Source organism: Oncorhynchus tshawytscha, linkage group LG01 (genome assembly GCF_018296145.1).
Source record: "Oncorhynchus tshawytscha isolate Ot180627B linkage group LG01, Otsh_v2.0, whole genome shotgun sequence".
NCBI lineage: Eukaryota > Metazoa > Chordata > Actinopteri > Salmoniformes > Salmonidae > Oncorhynchus > Oncorhynchus tshawytscha.
In genome coordinates, this window is record NC_056429.1 from 14,378,111 (window position 1) to 14,401,813 (window position 23,703).

Sequence of the window (23,703 nt, forward strand, 5' to 3'; positions counted from 1 at the left end):
CTGGTAGAGTTAGTAAGCCCACTCCCTGGTAGGGTTAGTAAGCCCACTCCCTGATAGAGTTAGTAAGCCCACTCCCTGGTAGAGTTAGTAAGCCCACTCCCTGGTAGAGTTAGTAAGCCCACTCCCTGGTAGAGTTAGTAAGCCCACTTCCTGGTAGAGTTAGTAAGCCCACTCTCTGGTAGAGTTAGTAAGCACAATCCCTGGTAGAGTTAGTAAGCCCACTCCCTGGTAGAGTTAGTAAGCACACTCCATGGTACCAGACACATGACACCAAGAGTCATTTAGCATGAGGCAAATGGGCAGAAAACAAGCAGATGATCTGTCAATGGGACTCCATCTAATTCATAATGTGGTTGTTAGTTCTCTCTAAGCATATTGTTTGAAGTGCTTCTGGAGTCATTGTTTGCGTAAAGACCCAAGCGTCACAAGCAGGTGTTGAATAATAGGTACAGAGGAGAGAGAAAGGCCTCAGAGAGGCAGGTGTCTTGGCAACAGGCAGGCAGGGCCTTCCCTTGCCGTCTCGCAGGGTTCTTATCGACACGTATCTTGCACCTGAAAATTAAGAGCTGAGAAGCTTGAGGGGTTCTTTGAAATGTAAATGGAGCCCACCCACCTACACATCTACCCCCCCCACCCCCACCTACACACCTACCCACCCACTCTCTGGACGTTGTGTGTCTGTATATCCATGCATTTGTAAGTGTCCAACACTACACCAACACTTCATTCACACCGACACCACAAATGCCCTGGACATTTCACAATGGCACCTCAGTCATGATGTTTGTCAGTAAATGTGCAGTATGACACACTGCTGAACTGACTCCTCTGTCATCATGACTATGAGATATTCACCTTAAATTATAAACCTTTTGATGTTACCTATTGCATGATGCATATTAAATAGAAAGAGGCGTGTGCAGCTTACAATGCTGATATAGAAATTGCTATTGTAACGTTTTCAAGGACACAGTGACAACATCTGGCCTACTATCTTCCTATTCACCACCCTATCTAGTGAGTTCCCTATGTCCTCCATAGTCAGATGGGCTATGTCATTGAGATTCAACTATTCTATCACTATGGGCCTATGTCATAGAGATACAACTATTCTATACATATGGGCCTATGTCATGGAGATAAAACTATTCTATCACTATGGGTCTATGTCACAGAGATAAAACTATTCTATCCATATGGGCCTATGTCATGGAGATAAAACGATTTCTTCACTATGGGCCTATGTCACAGAGATAAAACTATTATATCCATATGGGCCTATGTCATGGAGATAAAACTATTCTATCACTATGGGTCTATGTCACAGAGATAAAACTATTCTATCACTATGGGTCTATGTCACAGAGATAAAACTATTCTATCACTATGGGTCTATGTCACAGAGATAAAACTATTCTATCCATATGGGTCTATGTCATGGAGATAAAACTATTCTATCACTATGGGCCTATGTCATGGAGATAAAACTATTCTATCACTATGGGTCTATGTCACAGAGATAAAACTATTCTATCTCGATGGGTCTATGTCATGGAGATAAAACTATTCTATCTCGATGGGTCTATGTCATAGAGAAAAAAGTATTCTATCACTATGGGTCTATGTCACAGAGATAAAACTATTCTATCACTATGGGTCTATGTCACAGAGATAAAACTATTCTATCTCGATGGGTCTATGTCATAGAGAAAAAAGTATTCTATCACTATGGGTCTATGTCACAGAGATAAAACTATTCTATCTCTATGGGTCTATGTCACAGAGATAAAACTATTCTATCTCTATGGGTCTATGTCACAGAGATAAAACTATTCTATCTCTATGGGTCTATGTCACAGAGATACAACTATTCTATCTCTATGGACTATGTGCTCAGCTGCTCTGTATGCAGCAGGGTGACATCATGTGACTAGCGTTTCCAGGATACCTGGAGTGCGGCTAAGCTGCCCAATTAAAGCTTGCCTTGAAAACCAATGCCTCATACAGTTTAAGTGATTGCTCTCAATGAGGGTTTGCTTCATGCAGATTGCGACCAGGGTATGACAAGAAGGATTATTTGTCAATTGAGAGACGACGAGAGAAAATCCAATAAAATCATAGGCTATCACTACACAAGGTGAGTGTTTAAACCTTTTTGAATGTGAATTAGGCATAGGCATCTTCGTATCCCAGATTGTTAGCCTACAAATGATTAAGGAACAATGTGGGATAATATGATGTTCTATGGTAATTTAATCTAATGATATAACCATTTGATTATTGAAGAATATAATAATTATATGAGCCTACTCTATTGTTACACAACATTTAAGGTTGTTTTCTACTTTTTTTTGTTATCTGAATTCTTTTAAAAAACTGTCATGGACTGTCAGTCCCTTGAATCGATTGCCCAGACGAATTTGAGAGTTGCATTTCTCCAGCCCATTTATACCAAACCAATGGGGACTGGATCACTATCAGACCAAGATGTCCAGATTTATATTTTAATATTCCATCAAATCAATTGATGACATTTGATACGTCTAATGCAGGCAATATTTGTTAAATTTAGTTTTTTTGTATATTCAATACAATTTTTCCTTGACAGAGTTGTCAACACAGGGCCCACAACCGACCCCATTTACCGGGGGTGTATTTATTACGGAAACCGTTTACGGTTTAACAACCAAACGGAAGCAAACAGAGAAAATTGAACGAAATGGGGCGGGAGCTATTTGATTTTGTCCAATAGGAACTCTCGTTGGCCTTTTCCTCTTGGAATGGAAGGTTTTTGCAAAAAAAAAAAAAATAACAGACGAAACGTTTTGCAACAGATTCGGCATAATGATTCCACCTCAGTAGAATTCCTAATCTCGTTATTGAGGTGATTTGTCTACGTGAGCTTCCGTACTGTTCATTCAGCTGAGAGCTGCAAAGAGCGAGTGGATGGGGGGTTTGTGCTATCTGGAATTTCTATCCATTTCATTCTTGTTGTATGGACATCTATGCAATAGTGTACTGTTTGTCTACATTATTTCGAATGCGCATTTATTGTGTGTGTGTCTTTTGCTGATTGGCAAGCATTCATTAAACAGCGACACTGCACCAACCTTTTCTGGCTAGCTAAATTTGCTAACAGTAGCTAGCTAACTAACGTTAGCAAGCTGTGTGCATACGGCATACCATAGCAGGCAGCAATATTATAATGCAACACATTAATTTAGCAGAAATATGCTATGCTAAAAATGATTTGATTAGACTCGGTTAGTCAATGCACGGCTTGGCACACGTCCCCAGGAATCCTACCGCTAGCTGATTAACTGGCTGGTAAAAACAGCAGCGAGCCGACGGCCACCACCACAACATGAGTCAGATTAACGTTAGATGTCGGACTCTTTGAATGCTCTCTCTGCTGCTACTCCTCATCATTCATTTCAGTTCTCCGGCGGCAGAGGGAGATTCTCTACTATGACAATTGATATATTTAGTTACTTAGGCTGTGTTGATTGATGGTTACAGATTGTCAGCAGCCATTATCAACACAGATATCGGATAGCTTTGGAAAATGTTGAAACCCATGTTGATCATCAGAATCATCAATTAATCTGTCTGTCTTGTTCATCAGGAGGCAGAAAATGGAAACCGTGGAAAAATGGAACAAATGCCTAATATCACCTAAATTGTTGGATAGAAAAGTATTTCCCAAACAAAATGGCAAGACAGGTACTTGTTCTTCATGGGTTGCACTTTTAGTAATGTACACATAAAACAATGTTGCTTAACAAGTCATCGTGTATGAATGAATGGTAAATGAAAATACAGAACTGAAAATATAAATGTTCTTTCATTCACAGGCATGATTGTGAAGCATCTTCACAACACATTCAGACTTCAACATAGTTTACAGATACAGTCCATCAGTCGCTCAGAATGTGCCACTGGTAAGAAAATATTTGTCCTGAAACCTAGTGCCCTTTTTTATCCTGGTAATATTTCAATGTTGACTATTTTTTGAGCACTTCATCCTAAATGTTGGGGTTGGGTTTTTGATAATCTGTTTTAGCACTATGCATTAGCTACAGCATGTACAGAGGGTTCATTCTTATCATAACTAATTACATTGTAACACAGGTAAATATTCACACTGCCTTTGTCAGTCAGGAATATCTCAGTGTTAATGTTTAGCCCCTCAGCAAGCAACAATTGGTCTAATATGACAGGCTCCATTTTCTAGTACAAGGTTTCCCAAACTCGATCCTGGCCCCCTCCCCGGGTAAACAGTTTGGTTTTTGCCCGAGCGCTACACAGCTGCTTCAAATAATCAAAGCTTGATGATGAGTTGGTTATTTGAATCAGCTGTGCAGTGCTAGGGCGAAAACGTTTACCTGGAGAGGGGACCAGGATCGAGTTTGGGAAACCCTGTACTAGTAGAACAGAAATGGCAACATTTACAGAGTGGTTGAGCTATTTATAAAACCACAGATGTGGCACTGTGACTATCCTTTTGCTTGTATGAGGTACTATGCTGTTGAGGCCTTTCTCGTAGTTTTAATTAAAATTGTAAATGAGAACTTGTTCTCAACTTGCCTACCTGGTTAAATAAAGGTGAACAAAAAAAAATACAAGTTCAAGAAATATTATTACAGCAAAGTTACAGAACTTGGCAAGGCCTAATCTCTGGATGTTTTCCTACCTGTGTAATTCAGGCTCCTGTCCAAATTTGATGATGAGTAGGAATGAGCACCACGAGCCTCGGCCTGTCCCTGTTGCCCTCACCCCCCAGCTTGTCCCAAGGGCACACCGGCCCCTCTGCCTCTCCGTCTCCTCAGATAGCAATGGCCGCTTCAAAGCTCTGGAGACCCAAGAGTGGAAGAACAATCTCAAAGCCCAGGTATGTCTGTCTACTAGGCCTATACTGGTGAGTTTCCCCATCAGTGACTACTGTTAGCTATGTGAGTGGTTGTAGTACTTGCATTGTAACCAGGGGTTGTAACCAAAATTCTTTGCCCAGAACCACAATTTCTTTCCGTTCCACTGTTTCGACTAGCAAAATAAAGTTCTGAACCAGTTCGAACACCAAAAAAGAAACTGTTTATCGTTCCTTTTTGTTCCCTTTTAAACCGCTGAAATCAAATTACTTCACCAATGAATAGAGCTGCTTGCTATGGAGCTGGCAAGCTATGTACGTACATGCATGGACAGACAAGTGTAGCGAAGGGTATGACATGTGACTGACATTGGAATGTCTTTGAACTTCAGAGTTGGCTTAACTAACATTGGACCAGAGCTAGCCCTTGATTATGAGTTTTTTGAGCACTAGACCAGAGCTAGCTAAAAAGCTAGCTATAGTGCAATCGGGAAGTATTCAGACCCCTTGACTTTTTCCACATTTTGTTATGTTACAACCTTATTCTAAAAATGTGTGAATTGTTTTTTCCCCTTATCAATCTATACACAATACCCCATAATGACAAAGCAAAATAGTTTTTTATACATTTTTGCAAATTAATATAAACAATGAAAATATCACATTTACGTAAGTATTCAGACCCTTTAGTCAGTACTTTGTTGAAGCACCTTTGGCAGCGATTACAGCCTTGAGTCTTCTTGGGTATGACGCTGCAAGCTTCGCACACCTGTATTTGGTGAGTTACTTCCATTCTTCTCTGCAGATCCACTTAAGCTCTGTCAGGTTAGATGGAGAGCGTCGCTGCACAGCTATTTTCAGTTCTCTAGCGATGTTGGATCGGGTTAATGTCCGGGCTCTGGCTGAGCCACTCAAAGACATTTAGAGACTTGTCCCAAAGCCACTCCAGCATTGTCTTGGCTGTGTGCTTAGGGTAGTTATCCTGTTGGAAGGTGAACCTTCACCTCAGTCTGAGGTCCTGAGCGTTTTCATCAAGGATCTCTCTGTGCATTGCTCTGTTCATCTTTCCCTCGATCATGACTAGTCTCCCAGTTCCTGCCACTGAAAAACAACCCCACAGCATGATGCTGCCGCCACCATGTTTCACTGTAGGGAGAGTGAAAGGTTTCCTCCAGACGTGACGCTTGGCATTCAGGCCAAAGAGTTCCATCTTGGACCAGAGCATCTTGAGTCATTTCTTTGCCTTTTGACAAACTGCAAGAGGACTGTCTTGCCTTTTGCTGAGGAGTGTCTTCTGTCTGGCGACTCTACGCTAAAGGCCTGATTGGTGGAGTGCTGCAGAGGTGGGAGAACCTTTTCAGAAGGACATCCATCTCCACAGAGTAACTCTAGAGCTCTGTCAGTGACCATCGGGTTGTTGGTCACCTCCCTGACCAAGGCCCTTCTCCGATTGCTCAGTTTGGCGGCCAGCTCTAAGAAGAGTCTTGCTGGTTCCAAACTTCTTCCATTTCAGAATGATGGAGGCCACTGTGTTCTTGGGGACTTTCAATGCTGCAGACAGGTTTTGGTACACTTCCCCAGATCTGTGCCTCGACACAATCCTGTCTCTGATCTCTACGGACAATTCCTTCGACCTCATGGCTTGGTTTTTGCTCTGACATTCACTGTCAATTGATGGACCTTATATAGACAGGTGTGTGCCTTTCCAAATTATATCCAATCAATTGAATTTACCTCAGGTGGACTCCAAGTTGTAGAAACATCTCAAGGATGATCAGTAGAAACAGGATGGACCTGAGCTCAATTTTGAGTCTCATGGCAAAGGGTCTGAATACTTATGTAAATAAGTTATTTCTGTTTTATATTTGTAATACATTTACAAAAATTTCCACAAACCTGTTTCCGCTTTGAATTTATGGTGTATTGTGTGTAGATTGAGGAGGAAAAACTATTATTTAATCAATTTTAGAGCAAGGCTGTAATGTAACAAGATGTGGAAAAAGTCAATGGGTCTGAATACTTCCCGAATGCACTGTACCAGAAATGAAATAACACGTCTTACATTTTCGTAGATAATAAATCCAATGTGAAACATGAAATCTATAGTGTCCTTAACTAGCATTAAAAAAAGGTAATGCATTGTTCTCTACACTAAACAAAAATATAAATCCAACATGAAAAGTATTGGTCCCATGTTTCATGGGCTGAAATAAAAGATACCAGAACATTTCCATACACACAGTGATTATTTCTCTCAAATTTTGTCCACAAATATGTTTACATCCATGTTAGTGAGCATTTCTTCGTTGCCAAGGTAATCCATCCACCTGACAGATGTGGCATATCAAGAAGCTGATTAAACAGCATGATCATTACGCAGGTGCACCTTGTGCTGGGGACAATGAAAGACCAGTCTAAAATGTGCTGTTTTGTCAGACAACACAATGCCACAGATGTCTCATGTTTTGAGGGAGTGTGTAATTGGGATGCTGACTGCAGGAATGTCCACCAGAGCTGTTGCCAGAGATTACAGTTTTAATTTCTCTACCATAATGTTTTTTTAGAGAATTTGTCAGTACGTCCAACTGGCCTCACAACCCACGTGTAACCATGCCAGCCATGGACCTCCACATCAGGCTTCTTCACCTGCAGGATCGTCTGAAACCAGCCATCCGGACAGCTGATGAAACTGTGACCTGACTGCAGTTGGGTGTCGTAACCGACTTCAATGTGCAAATGCTCACCTTCGATGGCCACTGGCACACTAAAGAAGTGTGCTCTTCACAGATAAATTCTGGTTTCAACTGTACTGGGAAGATGGCAGACAGCGTCTATATAGCACTGTGTTGGCGAGCGGTTGGCTGATGACAACGTTTTTGTTCAGTGTAAAATCTCTCCCTACCTTCTGAATGACGCCTGTAACATCAGTAGCTACAGTAGACTATGCTTCGGGGGAAGGGTCAGATACCCTACACATGCACACACACTGGCAAAGATTTCCAGCTGGCAGGCAGACACTGGAATTAGTTTCTGAGTTGACAGTGAGGGCTTTGCATAGGCGCTTTGTTTTTTTTGTGGGACTGGAAAAAAATGTCCGGAATGTTAAATAACGTTAACCGGTTCCCATGCATTAAAAAAATAATGTCTCTGTTCCAGAACAATGTAGATCACATTTGTTGTCAGTTCTGTTTCTGTTCCTCTAAAATAAATTACCTTTTTGTTTCCAACCCCTCATTGTTACTAGTATTTTAATGTATTGCTGACATCCCAAAATGAATTTCTTTGAAAAAATCTGTGTCCTATCTTTTGGTATGGTGCCCTACTTCAGTATGCTTTGTGTGTGTGTTTGATGTTGTTTGTGTCTCACTTCAGATGGAGCAGGCCCACAGTGCAGGAGCAGCCAGCAGCACAGGCTCCCTGGAGAGGGCCTCATTGTTTTGTGCCTCTGGTTCCACCACGGCCTCCAGCTCTGGCCTATCCAGCCCTGTGGAGAACCTCACCAAGAGCAAGTCCTCCAGCCGCTTCTCCCTATTTTCCCCTCCCTGGAACAGTAGCTCAGAGTCCGACTCCAACCCCCCCTCCCGCTCCGGCTCCAAGAAGCTGCGTAACTACAGCATGAGAGCTGCCACAGGTCCTGCCGGGGTGGGGTCAGTGGGCAGGGCGGGTCCACCAGACACCCCAGACACGCCCAAACAGAACGTCCCGGAACACTTCCAGTACTCTGAGCCCGTCATCTCCAAGGTGACGGACTACATCTTCGTGGGCAACCTGAACGCAGCGTACAACGGGCGCACGCTGTGTCGCAACAACATTGACAGCATCATCGACATGAGCAGCATGCCAGGGGACTCCGGCCCAAGTCTCAGCCTTATCCCCTGCACCTGCTCCCGAGGAGCCCGCCACAGCTGGTCTCGCCTCAAGGTGGACATCTGTGATGTCCCAGACGCACTGGGCGAGGGAAGCCCCGCCCTGAAGCAGCACTGCTTCGAGGACATCAACGAGTGCATCGAGGCTTCCACAGAAAAAAGGAAACGAGTGCTGGTCCACTGCCGTGACGGGTACTCCCTGGCTCCGACCTGTATCATCCAGTACCTCATGGTGAAGCAGAATATGCGTCTGATCTCGGCTTATGAGCTGCTGAGGGCCAAGTACCCCGTTAACATCAGGGAGTGTCACCAGAATGTGCTGGTGAGCCTGGAGAGAGCTCTGCGGCCTGGAGGCAACGTGGACCCAGAGTGCTTCAAGCAGGCTATCTCAAGGAAAGTGGCCTGGACCTGACCTGGCTCCTCCCCTTCCACTCCCCTTTCCCTGTAGTTTGGCCCTCTTTATTTTTCTAATCTAACCGTGGCATTCAATGGATATTTTTCTATGGACAATTTTTGAAAGGCAGCTTTACTTTCTGTCATAGTCAACTGGATATGGAGATGTTGCCACTAACAGTGAGCTTCAAAAGTATTGGGACAGTGACACATTTTTTTATGTTTTGGCTCTGTACTTCAGCCCTTTGGATTTGAAATGATACGATGACTGAGGTTAAAGTGCAGACTGTCAGCTTTAATTTTAGGTTATTTTCATCCATATCTTGTAGAAGTGTTTAGAAACCATATTCTATTCTTATTTACAATAAAAGTGACTCCAAAATGACACTACACATTATTTACCATTAATTTCTATTGAGCACAAAATCATCTGAAACACCACCAAAGCAAATGCCTCTAACAAGTTTAGAGTCTCACAAGCTTGATGTAATCATTGCGTGCTAGGAATATGGGACCAAATACTACACTTTTGACCAGTTTAATACAAATATAAGTGAATTTGTCCCAATACTTTTAGTACAGCACTTTTTGCACATACCTTCTTAACGGTTCACCGGATATGGATGAAAATACCCTAAAATTAAAGCTGACAGTCTGCACTTTAACCTCAGTCATCGTATCATTTCAAATCCAAAGTGCTGAAGTACAGAGCCAAAACGACAACAAATGTCAGTCCCAATACTTTTGAAACTCAATGTACTTGCGACACATCAAAATGCTTGTGAAAATGTAAATGCAAGTTGATGTATTTGTCCTCTTCTGAGCCCGTGAATTTGACTTTGTGATGTTTCTCCATAAGCGATTAGATGTTTTACTCTTTACATCTGCTAGATATGGAAAATGTTTCATTCTAGACAGTGACTTCAGGCTGAATAAGCCCTGTGCTACCTTGGTTTTATTGTGGTTGTGTTTTTATTTCAGGGGAATTTGAATGGGAGTTCTCAGGAGAACTAATGATGATGTCATTCCAATATAGCTGCAAACACTGCTAATCTAATCTGAAAGCTCTGTGTGAATAATGGAGGATGTCACTGCTCTCTTGGATCTACATCGGCCAACCACAGGAGCAGATCATTACTGTACTTTATCAGCGACATGCAGGGGACTTTGCACATGGATGCCGATTTGTTGTTGTTGTAACTCCCTCCCTCACACCTCAATTGGTCTGTGACCCTCCTGCCACAGACAGACATAACAATGTGGTAGCCTCCTCAAGACATTTTCCATTATGGTTCAGAAGACCAGGTGGAAGACAACGATTTATCATAGATCATCCTCTATGAGGAAAACTAACTTACATGACGTTCCCTATCACTTTAACTCACCGTTGTAAACATTTGCTGTGCTACTTCTTGGAAACTGTGGCTTTGTAATTTCAGCTGTTGTGTATGCAATGAAAATGGATGGTCAGTATCTATCTCTCTGGAATGTCAGTATTAGTATATTATAAATCAGACTGAATGGTGATTCAGTGTTGTACTGCGGGAAATTCTATTGCACTACCTAAAAAGGTTCTCCAGAAATGCACAGTTTGATGGGTATTAGTAAGCTGACATGAATTTCAACACCAGTCAACTTTTTTATTGTCCTTGTTCTGTGGTATGGAAATGTATTTCTAAAATTATTGTTTTGAAGACTTTGTGCTCTAGTGTTCGATTCAGTTAATTTGGTCCCAATATTTTTCCCTTAAAGGGACAGTTTGTTCAAAAGTAATATTTCAATTATTTGACTTATCTTGGAAGTAGTCATAGACCAGTAGTGACTACGTCTAGGATTAGGGGTTCATTATTTTGCTTCAGCCACAACAGGCTAAATGTTAACATTCTCTACCTCAACACAAGGGTTGAATGTTGCCCACCTTTAGAACTGTCTGAATTGCAAAATCAACTCAAATTAACATAACATTGGAAAGCAAAACTTCATCTCCAGGGAGTTGTGTAGAGGCTCATATGATTTATAAAATAGTCACATTTCTGTAAAAAAAAAAAATATTTTAAAAAGATGGCTTGCTACAGTAATTTATCATATTCATAAAATACCACTGATCCAATGTTATTGTAGTATGATTATGATCATTAACCACTTTTATCTGACAGATTTAATATTAGAAATGCTTATTTTTGTCAGCAGTGGTTGTAGTACATGTTTGTTGTTCTGTGACCAGTATGGGTGGAATGGAAGCTTCAGTACATGAGTATGGTGCCTTTGCTTGAATTTGTCTTGTGCGACTGTACAGTGACACTTGCACACTTTGTATGCAGTTGTTGGGCGTTGATAAACATTTTTCTACTTTAAAATGTTGCCTATTGATGCTGTCAATGTTTTTAATTGGAATACATGACGTAAGGATCTTATGTGAGAATACAGTTATGTGAATTGGTTATTGCTGTAACATGTTTTGGTGGTCAGTGAGTGCACAGTCTTATGTACTATGCGAAATGTGGCTGTGACCATTCATCCATGATGTGATCAGGGTTACAGAATGACCCTAACTTTCCCAAAATTTCAAGGTGTTCCAGAAATCCTTTTTGGAAGATTCAGGATTTTCTGTGTATTTCCACCTGATTCCTGGAATCTACCAACTGGGATTTCTGGAAAACCTGGGAATTTTTAAACCCTAGATGTGATGATTCAACATCTGGTGCACTTCTGCACGCCATACAATTTAGGCCATAGACAGATGTTTTAACATTTTCATGGTGAATATACTATATTTAAAAAATAAACAGTTATAGAAGGTTTATTTGACCCTTGTGATGGTGTCTTTGGGTCGTCTCTCAACTTTGGTTTGGTTTTAAAACTTGTTCTCAGGTGAACTGTATAATGGCCCAGAATGTTTTGACTGAACTGTATATGAAACCAGAATATGTGAAGCTACGCATTTCCTGTCGAGTTTTTGGTAGGTGTACATATTAAAAAAGACGTTACATCATTGCCATATGTATATTGTTTGACCGGATTATTCTGTATAGAAACGTGAACAAAGTTGAGTCTTCGTGTTCTCAGGGTTCTATTCATTAGTGTATACCATAGCAAATGTTGCAAAACTTTTTGCAACAAAAATACGTTTCTTATCAGCTCAGGTTCAGGTAGTCCATCCCCATTTCTGTCTGTTTTCTTCCGTTTGATGACTAGTGAATTTACACGAGGCTAATCTTGGATTCCCCACATCAATATCAGTCGTGATGTGAACAAGTGCACTCGGGGAGGGCAGAAAGGGTAGAGAATCATAGGAAAATGGGGGCTTCAAGGTTTGATTTCGAGCATCAGGAAACTATTATTCTGCTCTCTGAAGAGGAGACACATACACACGAAATACCCTATGCAGAATAAGGAGCCAGGCTCCAGTTTTAAAATAATCAGCTTTAAACATACACATTCGTGAAGAAATTACATCTTGACGACATCAGACATTCCTGCAGAGGGTGAGGGGGGGGCTTGCTGACCCTGACCCCATCACAGTATTATTAGCCTTATTCCACACACAGAGCTAACACACTGCTGCTGTGGCCTGTCTGTCACCAGCCTCCATGACTTCTATGACCTGCACAACTTCAGCTTTCCCTTCCTTTATTCCATCGCCCTGCCCCTCTTCTGGCTCTCACTGGTCCTTAAGTACTACATATCCCCACAGTTTGCCTCTCCCCTCCCATCTCCCCCATTCTCAGGCTGCTGTATTCACTTACCCACCTGTCCAACACATTAGTGATGTGACGTCTGCAAAGAGCCTTTTTCATGCGATCGGGCATTTGATATCATTCCAGCCCTTTGCCCATTGTAACACAGTGTTAGATTTAATGTAGTCTGGTTGTCTGGAAGAAACAGCTCTTCAGCTAACGTCCTACAATGAATCATACCATACTGTATATGGCACTAAATTAAACATTCATATTCAGTGGCAGATATTACATATCATATTATTACTAAAACAAACATTCTTCTGTTTAGTATAAACACTTTTTCTCAGTGCTATGGTGACCGCCACCTCAACCTGATATGTTCTGGAAGAAATGCCAAAGCATGATGCTGGTATATATTGATTCTCCTCTAACACGTCACCATTAACTGCTCACTGATTCTCTAAAGTAGCTTGCGCTGTGCTGTTGTTACTTCTGGTTAATTATACAAGTCCATTGGTCATTTCATGTACAGCTTCCTGAATAGTCTTCACTGTGCAGCCAAAACAAATTCCCTGGACCGTTCTCACACCGGCTGCCTCCTTTACTTTCATCACTGAGCATTCACTCCTTCTTTTCTTCAGCCTGCTCAAACTGGTGGTGGTGGTATCACACTGCCACTTCTCTGTAGAACTCTTTCTGAATGGTCATCTCCCTATCAAATGCACTAACAACCCTAGCCCTGTCTCTCAGTTCTTCACACTTTCTGAATGGTCATCTCCCTATCAAACGCACTAACAACCCTAGCCCTGTCTCTCAGTTCTTCACACTTTCTGAATAGTCATCTCCCTATCAAACACACTAACAACCCTAGCCCTGTCTCTCAGTTCTTCACACTTTCTGAATAGTCATCTCCCTATCAAACGCACTAACAACCCTAGCCCTGTCTCTCAGTTCTTCACACTTTCTGAATGGTCATCTCCCTATCAAACGCACTAACAACCCTAGCCCTGTCTCTCAGTTCTTCACACTTTCTGAATGGTCATCTCCCTATCAAACGCACTAACAACCCTAGCCCTGTCTCTCAGTTCTTCACACTTTCTGAATGGTCATCTCCCTATCAAACGCACTAACAACCCTAGCCCTGTCTCTCAGTTCTTCACACTTTCTGAATAGTCATCTCCCTATCAAACACACTAACAACCCTAGCCCTGTCTCTCAGTTCTTCACACTTTTGAATGGTCATCTCCCTATCAAACACACTAACAACCCTAGCCCTGTCTCTCAGTTCTTCACACTTTCTGAATGGTCATCTCCCTATCAAACGCACTAACAACCCTAGCCCTGTCTCTCAGTTCTTCACACTTTCTGAATAGTCATCTCCCTATCAAACACACTAACAACCCTAGCCCTGTCTCTCAGTTCTTCACACTTTCTGAATGGTCATCTCCCTATCAAACGCACTAACAACCCTAGCCCTGTCTCTCAGTTCTTCACACTTTCTGAATGGTCATCTCCCTATCAAACGCACTAACAACCCTAGCCCTGTCTCTCAGTTCTTCACACTTTCTGAATGGTCATCTCCCTATCAAACGCACTAACAACCCTAGCCCTGTCTCTCAGTTCTTCACACTTTCTGAATGGTCATCTCCCTATCAAACGCACTAACAACCCTAGCCCTGTCTCTCAGTTCTTCACACTTTCTGAATGGTCATCTCCCTATCAAACGCACTAACAACCCTAGCCCTGTCTCTCAGTTCTTCACACTTTCTGAATGGTCATCTCCCTATCAAACGCACTAACAACCCTAGCCCTGTCTCTCAGTTCTTCACACTTTCTGAATGGTCATCTTATCAAACGCACTGCCCTGTCTCTCAATTTCTGAATGGTCATCTCCCTATCAAACGCACTAACAACCCTAGCCCTGTCTCTCAGTTCTTCACACTTTCTGAATGGTCATCTCCCTATCAAACGAAACAACCCTAGCCCTGTCTCTCATTCCTGAATGGTCATCTCCCTATCAAACGCACTAACAACCCTAGCCCTGTCTCTCAGTTCTTCACACTTTCTGAATGGTCATCTCCCTATCAAACGCACTAACAACCCTAGCCCTGTCTCTCAGTTCTTCACACTTTCTGAATGGTCATCTCCCTATCAAACGCACTAACAACCCTAGCCCTGTCTCTCAGTTCTTCACACTTTCTGAATGGTCATCTCCTATCAAACGCACTAACAACCCTAGCCCTGTCTCTCAGTTCTTCACACTTTCTGAATGGTCATCTCCCTATCAAACGCACTAACAACCCTAGCCCTGTCTCTCAGTTCTTCACACTTTCTGAATGGTCATCTCCCTATCAAACGCACTAACAACCCTAGCCCTGTCTCTCAGTTCTTCACACTTTCTGAATGGTCATCTCCCTATCAAACGCACTAACAACCCTAGCCCTGTCTCTCAGTTCTTCACACTTTCTGAATGGTCATCTCCCTATCAAACGCACTAACAACCCTAGCCCTGTCTCTCAGTTCTTCACACTTTCTGAATGGTCATCTCCCTATCAAACGCACTAACAACCCTAGCCCTGTCTCTCAGTTCTTCACACTTTCTGAAAGGTCATCTCCCTATCAAACGCACTAACAACCCTAGCCCTGTCTCTCAGTTCTTCACACTTTCTGAATGGTCATCTCCCTATCAAACGCACTAACAACCCTAGCCCTGTCTCTCAGTTCTTCACACTTTCTGAATGGTCATCTCCCTATCAAACACACTAACAACCCTAGCCCTGTCTCTCAGTTCTTCACACTTTCTGAATGGTCATCTCCCTATCAAACGCACTAACAACCCTAGCCCTGTCTCTCAGTTCTTCACACTTTCTGAATGGTCATCTCCCTATCAAACGCACTAACAACCCTAGCCCTGTCTCTCAGTTCTTCACACTTTCTGAAGCTAAAGTGGCAATCCGACTCACAGCAGTAAACCAAGCTACCCACAACTCATCAGAAAGGAAGCATCAGACCACCACTTTCTTCTGTACTAAATAAGGCTGTTGTCTAAAGGAATGATCACATAACAATCACAATATCATCAGAGTAAGGTTATTTATAACGGAGGAGGTGGGAGACAGATATAGTATTTCAGGTGCTTGCCTATTGGTCTGTGGATGAATCTACTTCCATAAACAGAAAGATGGGATTTCCTTGGCCATTGGGAATTGCAATATATACCATCTTATGATTCCATCTGCTGCTGTAGCCACTAGTCGGTCTCACCCATCCCTCCTCCAAAATCTGTCACGCTCCTCTTCCTGCTCAGCTCCTAGGTGAGAACTGCTCTTCTTTCAGCCGGCTCTAGCTTGACTGCTCTGTGCTACTGGTGAATTGTTTGGATTTATTCAGTGGTCCATCTAGTTTCAAATGACTTTGTGCCGGTTTATGTACGGGTTCTATTTGAAGGATTTGGGACTTATTGCTTCTTTGTTTGGATGTGTTGGTTTCTGTGGTGGGTGTTGCCTATTAAAGCATTTTGCCTGGTTTTATGCAGTTTCAATGAGATATTGTCAATCCGTTGATGATTAGTGTAGGTTTTTATGGAAGTTCAATGCAAACATTTGTGAAGGAGACATTATCCAGCACTTTCTACATTATACAAGGACAATGTAGGTTGTTCTAGACCTAGATGCTGTTTATGTGGGCTGTTTGACATTACTAGACACCTTTAACTGATGGATGTGAAATGCGATACCTCCAGTGTTTATCTTGGTGTCAACGCAAACAATTTTTCACTGTATAACACAGATGAGGATTTGGCTGGAATATAATCTCAAACCCAGAGGATGTTATGTTGGTTGTGGAGATGGGAAGGCATAAAGAAGCTAACGCAGGTTGCCGAATTGGATAATAAAGTAGATCATAGAGGATTATACCAGGCTATCACTGAGGTAATATCAGTTGTTACCTTTGTCCTGCAAGGGTAATGTGATGAAGTGATTGTCAGGGTTTCTAAACGTGTCTTTCTTTGTAATCCTACATTTTATATCAATGTTTAATGAAGTGTGGCATTACACATCACATTTTAGATCAGAATTTAACACCCACAGTGTTAAATGTAACACGTATAAATGATATGTGACCCACCAAAACAGTGTAAAACTAACACTTGGTTCCCTAACACCATTTATTAGAGTTGATGCTGTTATACTTTCTCCGTGTTAGGGAATTACACATGTAGTGTTACAGTATTTGGGGGAGGGGTTTGTTTTAACACTGTAGGGTGTGATGCCATGTTTGCATATTTTCCAGCATGCCTTTCAAATCAAATGTATTTATAAAGCCCTTCTTACATCAGCTGATATCTCAAAGTGCTGTACAAAAACCCAGCCTAAAACCCCAAACAGCAGGCAATGCAGGTGTAGAAGCACGGGGGCTAGGAACAACTCCCTAGAAAGGCCAGAACCTAGGAAGAAACCTGGAGAGGAACCAGGCTATGAGGGGTGGCCAGTCCTCTTCTGGCTGTGCCGAGTGGAGATTATAACATAACATGGCCAAGATGTTCAAATGTTCATAGATGACCAGCAGGGTCAAATAATAATAATCACAGTAGTTGTTGAGGGTGCAACAGGTCAGCACCTCAGGAGTAAATGTCAGCTGGCTTTTCATAGCCAATCATTCAGAGTATCTATACCGCTCCGGCTGTCTCTAGAGAGTTGAAAACAGCAGGTCTTGGACAGGTAGCACGTCCGGTGAACAGGTCAGGGTTCCATAGCCGCAGGCAGAACAGTTGAAACTGGAGCAGGAGCACGGCCAGGTGGACTGGGGACTGCAAGGAGTCATCAGGCCAGGTAGTCCTGAGGCATGGTCCTAGGGCTCAGGTCCTCGGAGAGAGAGAAAGAAAGAAAGAATTATAGAGAGCATACTTAAATTCACACGGGTAAGACAGGAGAAGTACTCCAGATATAACAGACTGACCCTAGCCCCCCGACACATAAACTACTGATTTCAATTTAATGTAAGCGATACCTATCCATGACTGTATTTGTAAGTGACAGATTCATGGTAGTTGCATTCATTAACATTTAGCCCTGAAATGACCTCATAAGTGAATGTGTTTACGTTTAAAGTAAACCCTTTATGACCATATATTATATATCTCATAAGGCCTTTAGTTATGGCCTAGTTATCCTCCACATTGTGATATGAAAATCCTTGCACATCAGACCTGCAAGTCACAATACACTGCTTTGTGAAGTGATTAGTAATTCCTATCGGAATCCAGCCAGATGGAGGAAATCCAACAATTTGAATATTTTATCACTCACAACCTGCATTCAGATTGCTATGGTGAAGGACTTGACAAACAACACTACTTAAACCATGTAAACTGGAATAACCATCTCAGTAACGGGTGCAATAAATCCAACCCTTTACAGATTGGATTAGTTTAGAAAATGTAAGTCATTTATCTTTGATATAGTTTAAGATAAATCAATGTGCATATGCAGACACAGATATTAAAACAAACTATTGCTAACAATCAATCTGGAACAAAGCTTGTTAGGAATTATGATAATGAATACCCCTCCCACTTGCTTTTCAATCAGAGATTTAACAGAAATGTGACTAGCAAACATAGTCATGGGTGGTACCTCTAAAATTCACTCGAAAGGCACCCTGGGAAACACATATGCAAATAAGACTTTACACCCTGCCTACAGTGTTAAAACAACACCCCAAAACCAGTTACTGTAACACCATAAGTGCTAATTCCCTAACGCTGAGAAAGCATCAACTGTAATAAAGTGTTAATTTAAGTTGGAATTTGCAATACCCATAGTGTTAGGGACCCTAAACTCTTGAGGTGTTAGTTTATCAACACTTTGAAAAGTGTTAGTTTAACACTATTTTGGTAGGCCACGTATAATGACTAAGAAGGTGTTCAATTTAACACGGTGTTAAACACACACAATTTAACACAGTTTCCATGGTACTATCTGCCAAAGATAAAGATTCAAAGCCACATCTCATTCTTTATGAAAGCACTGGGATTATCAATTTACAATACATTTTTTACAAGAGACATAGGTTCAAAAGATTTATCCAGAGGCTTTTATTTTGGTGTTTGACAGGTCTTCTAACCATAAAAGGGAAATCTGTGATTGGTACATCCATTTCTTTTTACTTTTAAATTAAAAATATATAGCTGTTTTTGAATTTGAAAGTGATTACATTTCTCCAGCCCCATCCCACCGCTGTTTACCAAAACAGTGTTAGGGTGGCATCTCTATTAATGTTTGAATCCCCGATTGCCCCTTTAAACAGTCAAAGCTCTATTGAAGTGCTGGATCAAGTGGACTTTTCCAGGCAGATGAGCCCTTATTTCAGATGTGATGGTGTAACTTCTCTGCCATCTCAGGGATATTCTAGAGGGTAGGCTGGGCATCAACAGAGGTGGTATCAGGTTGTTGATAATCTCCCAGCCTTCCATTATGGAGCTACTCAAGGACAACAGCTGGCCTTCATATTCTTAGACTCATTTAGACCCTGCTGCTTTTCCAGGGCCAAATGGCCCTCACTTGTGTTGGGAGGCTATAGTGTTTCCCCTCAGCCCTCACGTATGTTGGTAGGCTATAGTGTTCCCCCTCAGTGGAACAATTATGCATGAGTGCCCTGTATAAGGAACTTCCATGGTGATTAAACTCAGCATGACTTCTGATTGATCCTCCTTGAGAGATTCCTGGAGAGATTAATTGGTACATCTGTTTAGATTAGGTGAACAAAATAATATCTAATTATCTCCACCTAAATTACATCAATGTTCATCTGAAAAATAAATTGAAAATACATCAACAATTTGATAGTTTGATAATCAACTTACTCAACATTAGAACATGTCAAAAGTTCTGACATTTGACCATTGTAGTTACAGTATATATATCACATAAATTTACATAGTTTTGAATTGTATTCTTATTCTTTGCCACTGTAAAACAAAGCCATGCAGTTGATAACAGAAAGTACACATAAAAATAAATTATGTTTTCCACTTGCAATTTGTAAATCTGACACATTTTTGCAGCCTTAAGAAAATATTTAGCTGACATGACAGGCGATTGGCAATGCAGTAAATGTATTTCTTTTAATTAGTTTGAAATTTATATGAAATAATGACCTCTTTTTTCACAGTGTGAAATCAAACAAACGCCAAGATGTCGGAGTGAGTAACTTATACATTGATCACATCTCATATTTTCCTATGTCGATATGTAATACATGAAAATGAACATGATATTTTCTCTCACCTTTTCATAATTGTATCTCTTCAGGAAAAAGATGTCTTCGAGTCGGAGGCATTACCTGAAGGTAAACACTCAAATATCTGATCTTAATTTGATACTTGTCAACAACTATCAATACAAGGAGAACAGAGGGGAACACAAGTATACAATATCTCAAGGTTTATGTTTTACACGAAATGTCCTAATTCTGTTATAGCTGGGCTTTTCACACGTGTAACCTGCATGCCTCATTGTCTCCAGAGCTTGATGCTCTCCATTGCTAAAGGCTTACTGGAAGACGAGGCAAAGGAGAACGAGCAAGAGAGAATAAGATGGATGGCGGAGAACTGCCCTCCCCTGTCCCTGCCAGGGGGTACTCAACAGTTACAGGTAAACCAAACAAACAAAGCATTACTATATAATCCCACAATGTAAAGTGGTAGTTCACTCAACAATCAACATTTGGTCAAACCCCAAATCAATGTAAAATATATGCCTTCATATATAAGATGATTACATCATTATTTACTGTATTCAAATGTATTGAATAAAGTGTTCACTATTGTTATTATGATTATTGTTATGAATAGTAGTAGTAGTACTAGTTGTAGTAGTCATAGTACCAGTAGCAGTAGTAGTAGCATTAATTGAAGTAGCAGAAGTACTGCAGTAGTAGTAGTAGTAGTAGTAGTAGTAGTAGTAGTGGCAGTGGTGGTAGTAGTAGTAGTAGTAGTAATAGTAGTAGTACCAGCAGCAGCAGTAGTAGTAGCAGTAATACTAGCAGTAGTAGCAATAGAAGTTGCAATAGTAGTAGCAGCAGTAGTAGTGATGGTAGTATAAGTATATATTCGTTTTATTGGTATAATGATGATGATGATTATTATTATTAATGCTTGATTTTTGTTGATATCACCTCAGGAGTTCTTGAAAGAGCTGCATCATAAGATTGACGTGATAGATGAGGAGAGATATGACCTGGAGAGCAAAGTGAACAAAGCCACTAAGGAGGTATACTGTATTCACTTTACCTCACACCTACTAAAACTTGGAATGCATTCCATGAGTAATTATGTGGTGCCAGTTAGATCAATGTTGTTGTTCTCTTCTTCCATTGGTCAGATTGAAGATTTGAACATTAAAGTTATTGACTTGAAGGGCAAGTTCAAGAAGCCAACTTTGAGGAAAGTGCGTATGTCTGCTGATGCTATGCTCCAGGCTCTGCTGGGCTCCAAGCACAAGGTGTCTATGGATCTGAGATCCAACCTGAAACAAGTAAAGAAGGAGGTCAAAGAGGAGGTGGGTAACTGTTCAGTAAAATATAATATTTTACATCAATTTCACAAGATTTTTGTTCCGAGTGTCCGAGATTAGCCATTGGCAGACATTCTTATTGTCCAACCTGAGGCCTTGTTAATCTAACTCTAAGAGGTTCATCATACTGAAATGAATTCACACATAGATAAGCTCAGCAGAGCGCACCCATGTTATAAGGCTGTTCGATTTGATGTTGTATAGAGTGGCCAAACCACTGATACAGGGTCAGATATATTTTCATAGCATTGGGTTCATGGGTCATCTACAGTTATACAACTTCTGCCAAACAACTGCTCCACTCCGACATGACGACTTGTTGTTTGGCTTCAGCACTCAAATATCTCAAGGTTATAATTTACTGAATTTTTAACCCTGAACCTTTGACTATGTTGCTATTGCAGGATAAGGAACTGCGTAATGTTGGAGACTGGCGTCAGAACATTGAAGACAAGTCCGGAATGGACGGGAGGAAGAAGATGTTTGAGTCTGAGGGTTAATTTAGTCTATCATTTCCATGTATAGATCCCGCTAAGCAACACAAAACTCTCACTTTTTTGAAAATGTATCTCATTGAGCACTATGGTATCATTTGAACCAGTGTATGTGTGTAAAACGAAAGGACAATTAAATGTTTCGAGTGGAACAGAAACGCGCATTAATAAATGCTTTTCAGATTGCCACATTTTCTTGTACCTGTGTGATCAGATCTATGTAATATGTAATCTATGTAATGTACCTCTTGTCTAGAACATGTGTTATGTTTGTTAGTTCAAATATATATGACAAACATATTTTCTGCCAGTTTTTATCTTCTTTCGTTTTTCCTGATGTAACGTAACATCTATTGTAACAATAATAACAATTGCCTTACTGTAACGATCGTCGTCTTCCTCTGACGAGGAGTAAGAGAGGTCAGACCAATTTGCAGCGTGGTAAGTGTCCATTTTAATAAGACAAACTGAACACTACAAAAGTACAAAATAACAAAGTGAAACAAACGAAACGGTCCCGTGTGGTAACAAACACTAACACGGAAAATAATCACACACCACTCAAAAGTGAAACCAACGATAAACAGCTGCCTCTGATTGAGAACCATATTTAGGTAGCCTGGTTTCACTTTTGAGCTGTGGGTGATTATTTTCCGTGGACCGGGCAGGCACCTGTTATGCCGTGAGGCGCAAGGTGTCCCTGGTGCGCAGGCATAGCCCGGTACGGTACATAGCAGCGCCGCACTGGCCTGGCTACCGGGCGCATTCAGCCAGGTAGGGTTGGGCAGGCTCGGTGCTCGAGAGCTCCAGTGCGCCTTCACGGTCCGGTCTATCCGGTGCCACCTCCACGCACCAGCCCTCCGGTGGCAGCCCCCACACCAGGCTGTCTCTCTGTCTCCTCCCTACAGGTGCTCCCACCTGTCCAGTGCTGCCAGAGTCTTCCTCATGCCCAGCGCTGCCAGAGTCTCCCGTCTGTCCTGAGCTGCCAGAGTCACCCGTCAGTCAGGAGCTGCCAGAGTCGCCCGTCAGCCAGGAGCTGCCAGAGTCGCCCGTCAGCCAGGAGCTGCCAGAGTCAGCCAGGAGCTGCCAGAGTCGCCCGTCAGCCAGGAGCTGCCAGAGTCGCCCGTCAGCCAGGAGCTGCCAGAGTCGCCCGTCAGCCAGGAGCTGCCAGAGTCGCCCGTCAGGAGCTGCCAGAGTCGCCCGCCAGGAGCTCAGCCAGGGAGCTGCCAGAGTCGCCCGTCAGCCAGGAGCTGCCAGAGTCGCCCGTCAGCCAGGAGCTGCCAGAGCCGCCCGTCAGCCAGGAGCTGCCAGAGCCGCCCGTCAGCCAGGAGCTGCCAGAGCCGCCCGTCAGTCAGGAGCTGCCAGAGCCGCCCGTCAGTCAGGAGCTGCCAGAGGCGGACAAGGACTATGGTGGAGTGGGGTCCACGTCCCGTGCCAGAGCCGCCACCGCGGACAGACACCCACCCAGACCCTCCCCTATAGGTTCAGGTTTTGCGGCCGGAGTCCGCACCTTTGGGGGAGGGGGTACTGTCACGTTCTGACCTTAGTTCTTTTGTTATGTCTTTGTTTTATTATGTTCAGGGCGTGAGTTGGGTGGGTTGTCTATGTTAGTTTTTCTATGATTTGCTATTTCTGTGTTTGGCCTGGTATGGTTCTCAATCAGAGGCAGCTGTCTATCGTTGTCCCTGATTGAGAACCATATTTAGGGAGCCTGTTTTCTATTGTGTTTCGTGGGTGATTGTTTTCTGTTGTGTGTCTGCACCAGCCAGAACTGTTTTAGGTCGTTTCTCTTTGTTATTTTTGTTATTTCCCTGTTCATTTTAATAA

General features: G+C 42.1%; 2 protein-coding genes across 6 annotated transcripts; both read left to right on the plus strand.

Moving 5' to 3' along the window:
* The first annotated feature begins 2,031 nt into the window (after positions 1–2,031).
* LOC112222407 lies at positions 2,032–9,421 on the plus strand. Of its 4 annotated transcripts, none has more exons than XM_024385280.2 (5): positions 2,032–2,137; positions 3,626–3,723; positions 3,855–3,941; positions 4,707–4,891; positions 8,240–9,421. In XM_024385280.2, the coding sequence occupies exons 1-5, from the start codon at positions 2,061–2,063 to the stop codon at positions 9,143–9,145; spliced, it is 1,353 nt and encodes a 450-aa protein (XP_024241048.1). In that variant the 5' UTR covers positions 2,032–2,060; the 3' UTR covers positions 9,146–9,421. The 4 variants fall into 4 exon arrangements, with proteins under 4 accessions (XP_024241048.1, XP_024241092.1, XP_024241145.1 ...); XM_024385324.2 differs by lacking the exon at positions 2,032–2,137 and adding an exon at positions 2,757–3,015 and having other exon boundaries at positions 8,240–9,420; XM_024385377.2 differs by lacking the exon at positions 2,032–2,137 and adding an exon at positions 2,759–2,953 and having other exon boundaries at positions 8,240–9,420.
* Positions 9,422–16,016: 6,595 nt separating this feature from the next.
* On the plus strand, positions 16,017–22,176 carry LOC112222715 (troponin I, fast skeletal muscle-like). Of its 2 annotated transcripts, none has more exons than XM_024385477.2 (7): positions 16,017–16,120; positions 19,980–20,010; positions 20,120–20,156; positions 20,289–20,461; positions 20,990–21,079; positions 21,191–21,367; positions 21,787–22,176. In XM_024385477.2, exons 1-7 carry the CDS (start codon positions 16,032–16,034, stop codon positions 21,880–21,882), a joined length of 693 nt encoding a protein of 230 aa, XP_024241245.1. In that variant the 5' UTR covers positions 16,017–16,031; the 3' UTR covers positions 21,883–22,176. The 2 variants fall into 2 exon arrangements, with proteins under 2 accessions (XP_024241245.1, XP_024241327.1); XM_024385559.2 differs by having other exon boundaries at positions 16,047–16,120; positions 20,333–20,461.
* Positions 22,177–23,703: the final 1,527 nt, after the last annotated feature.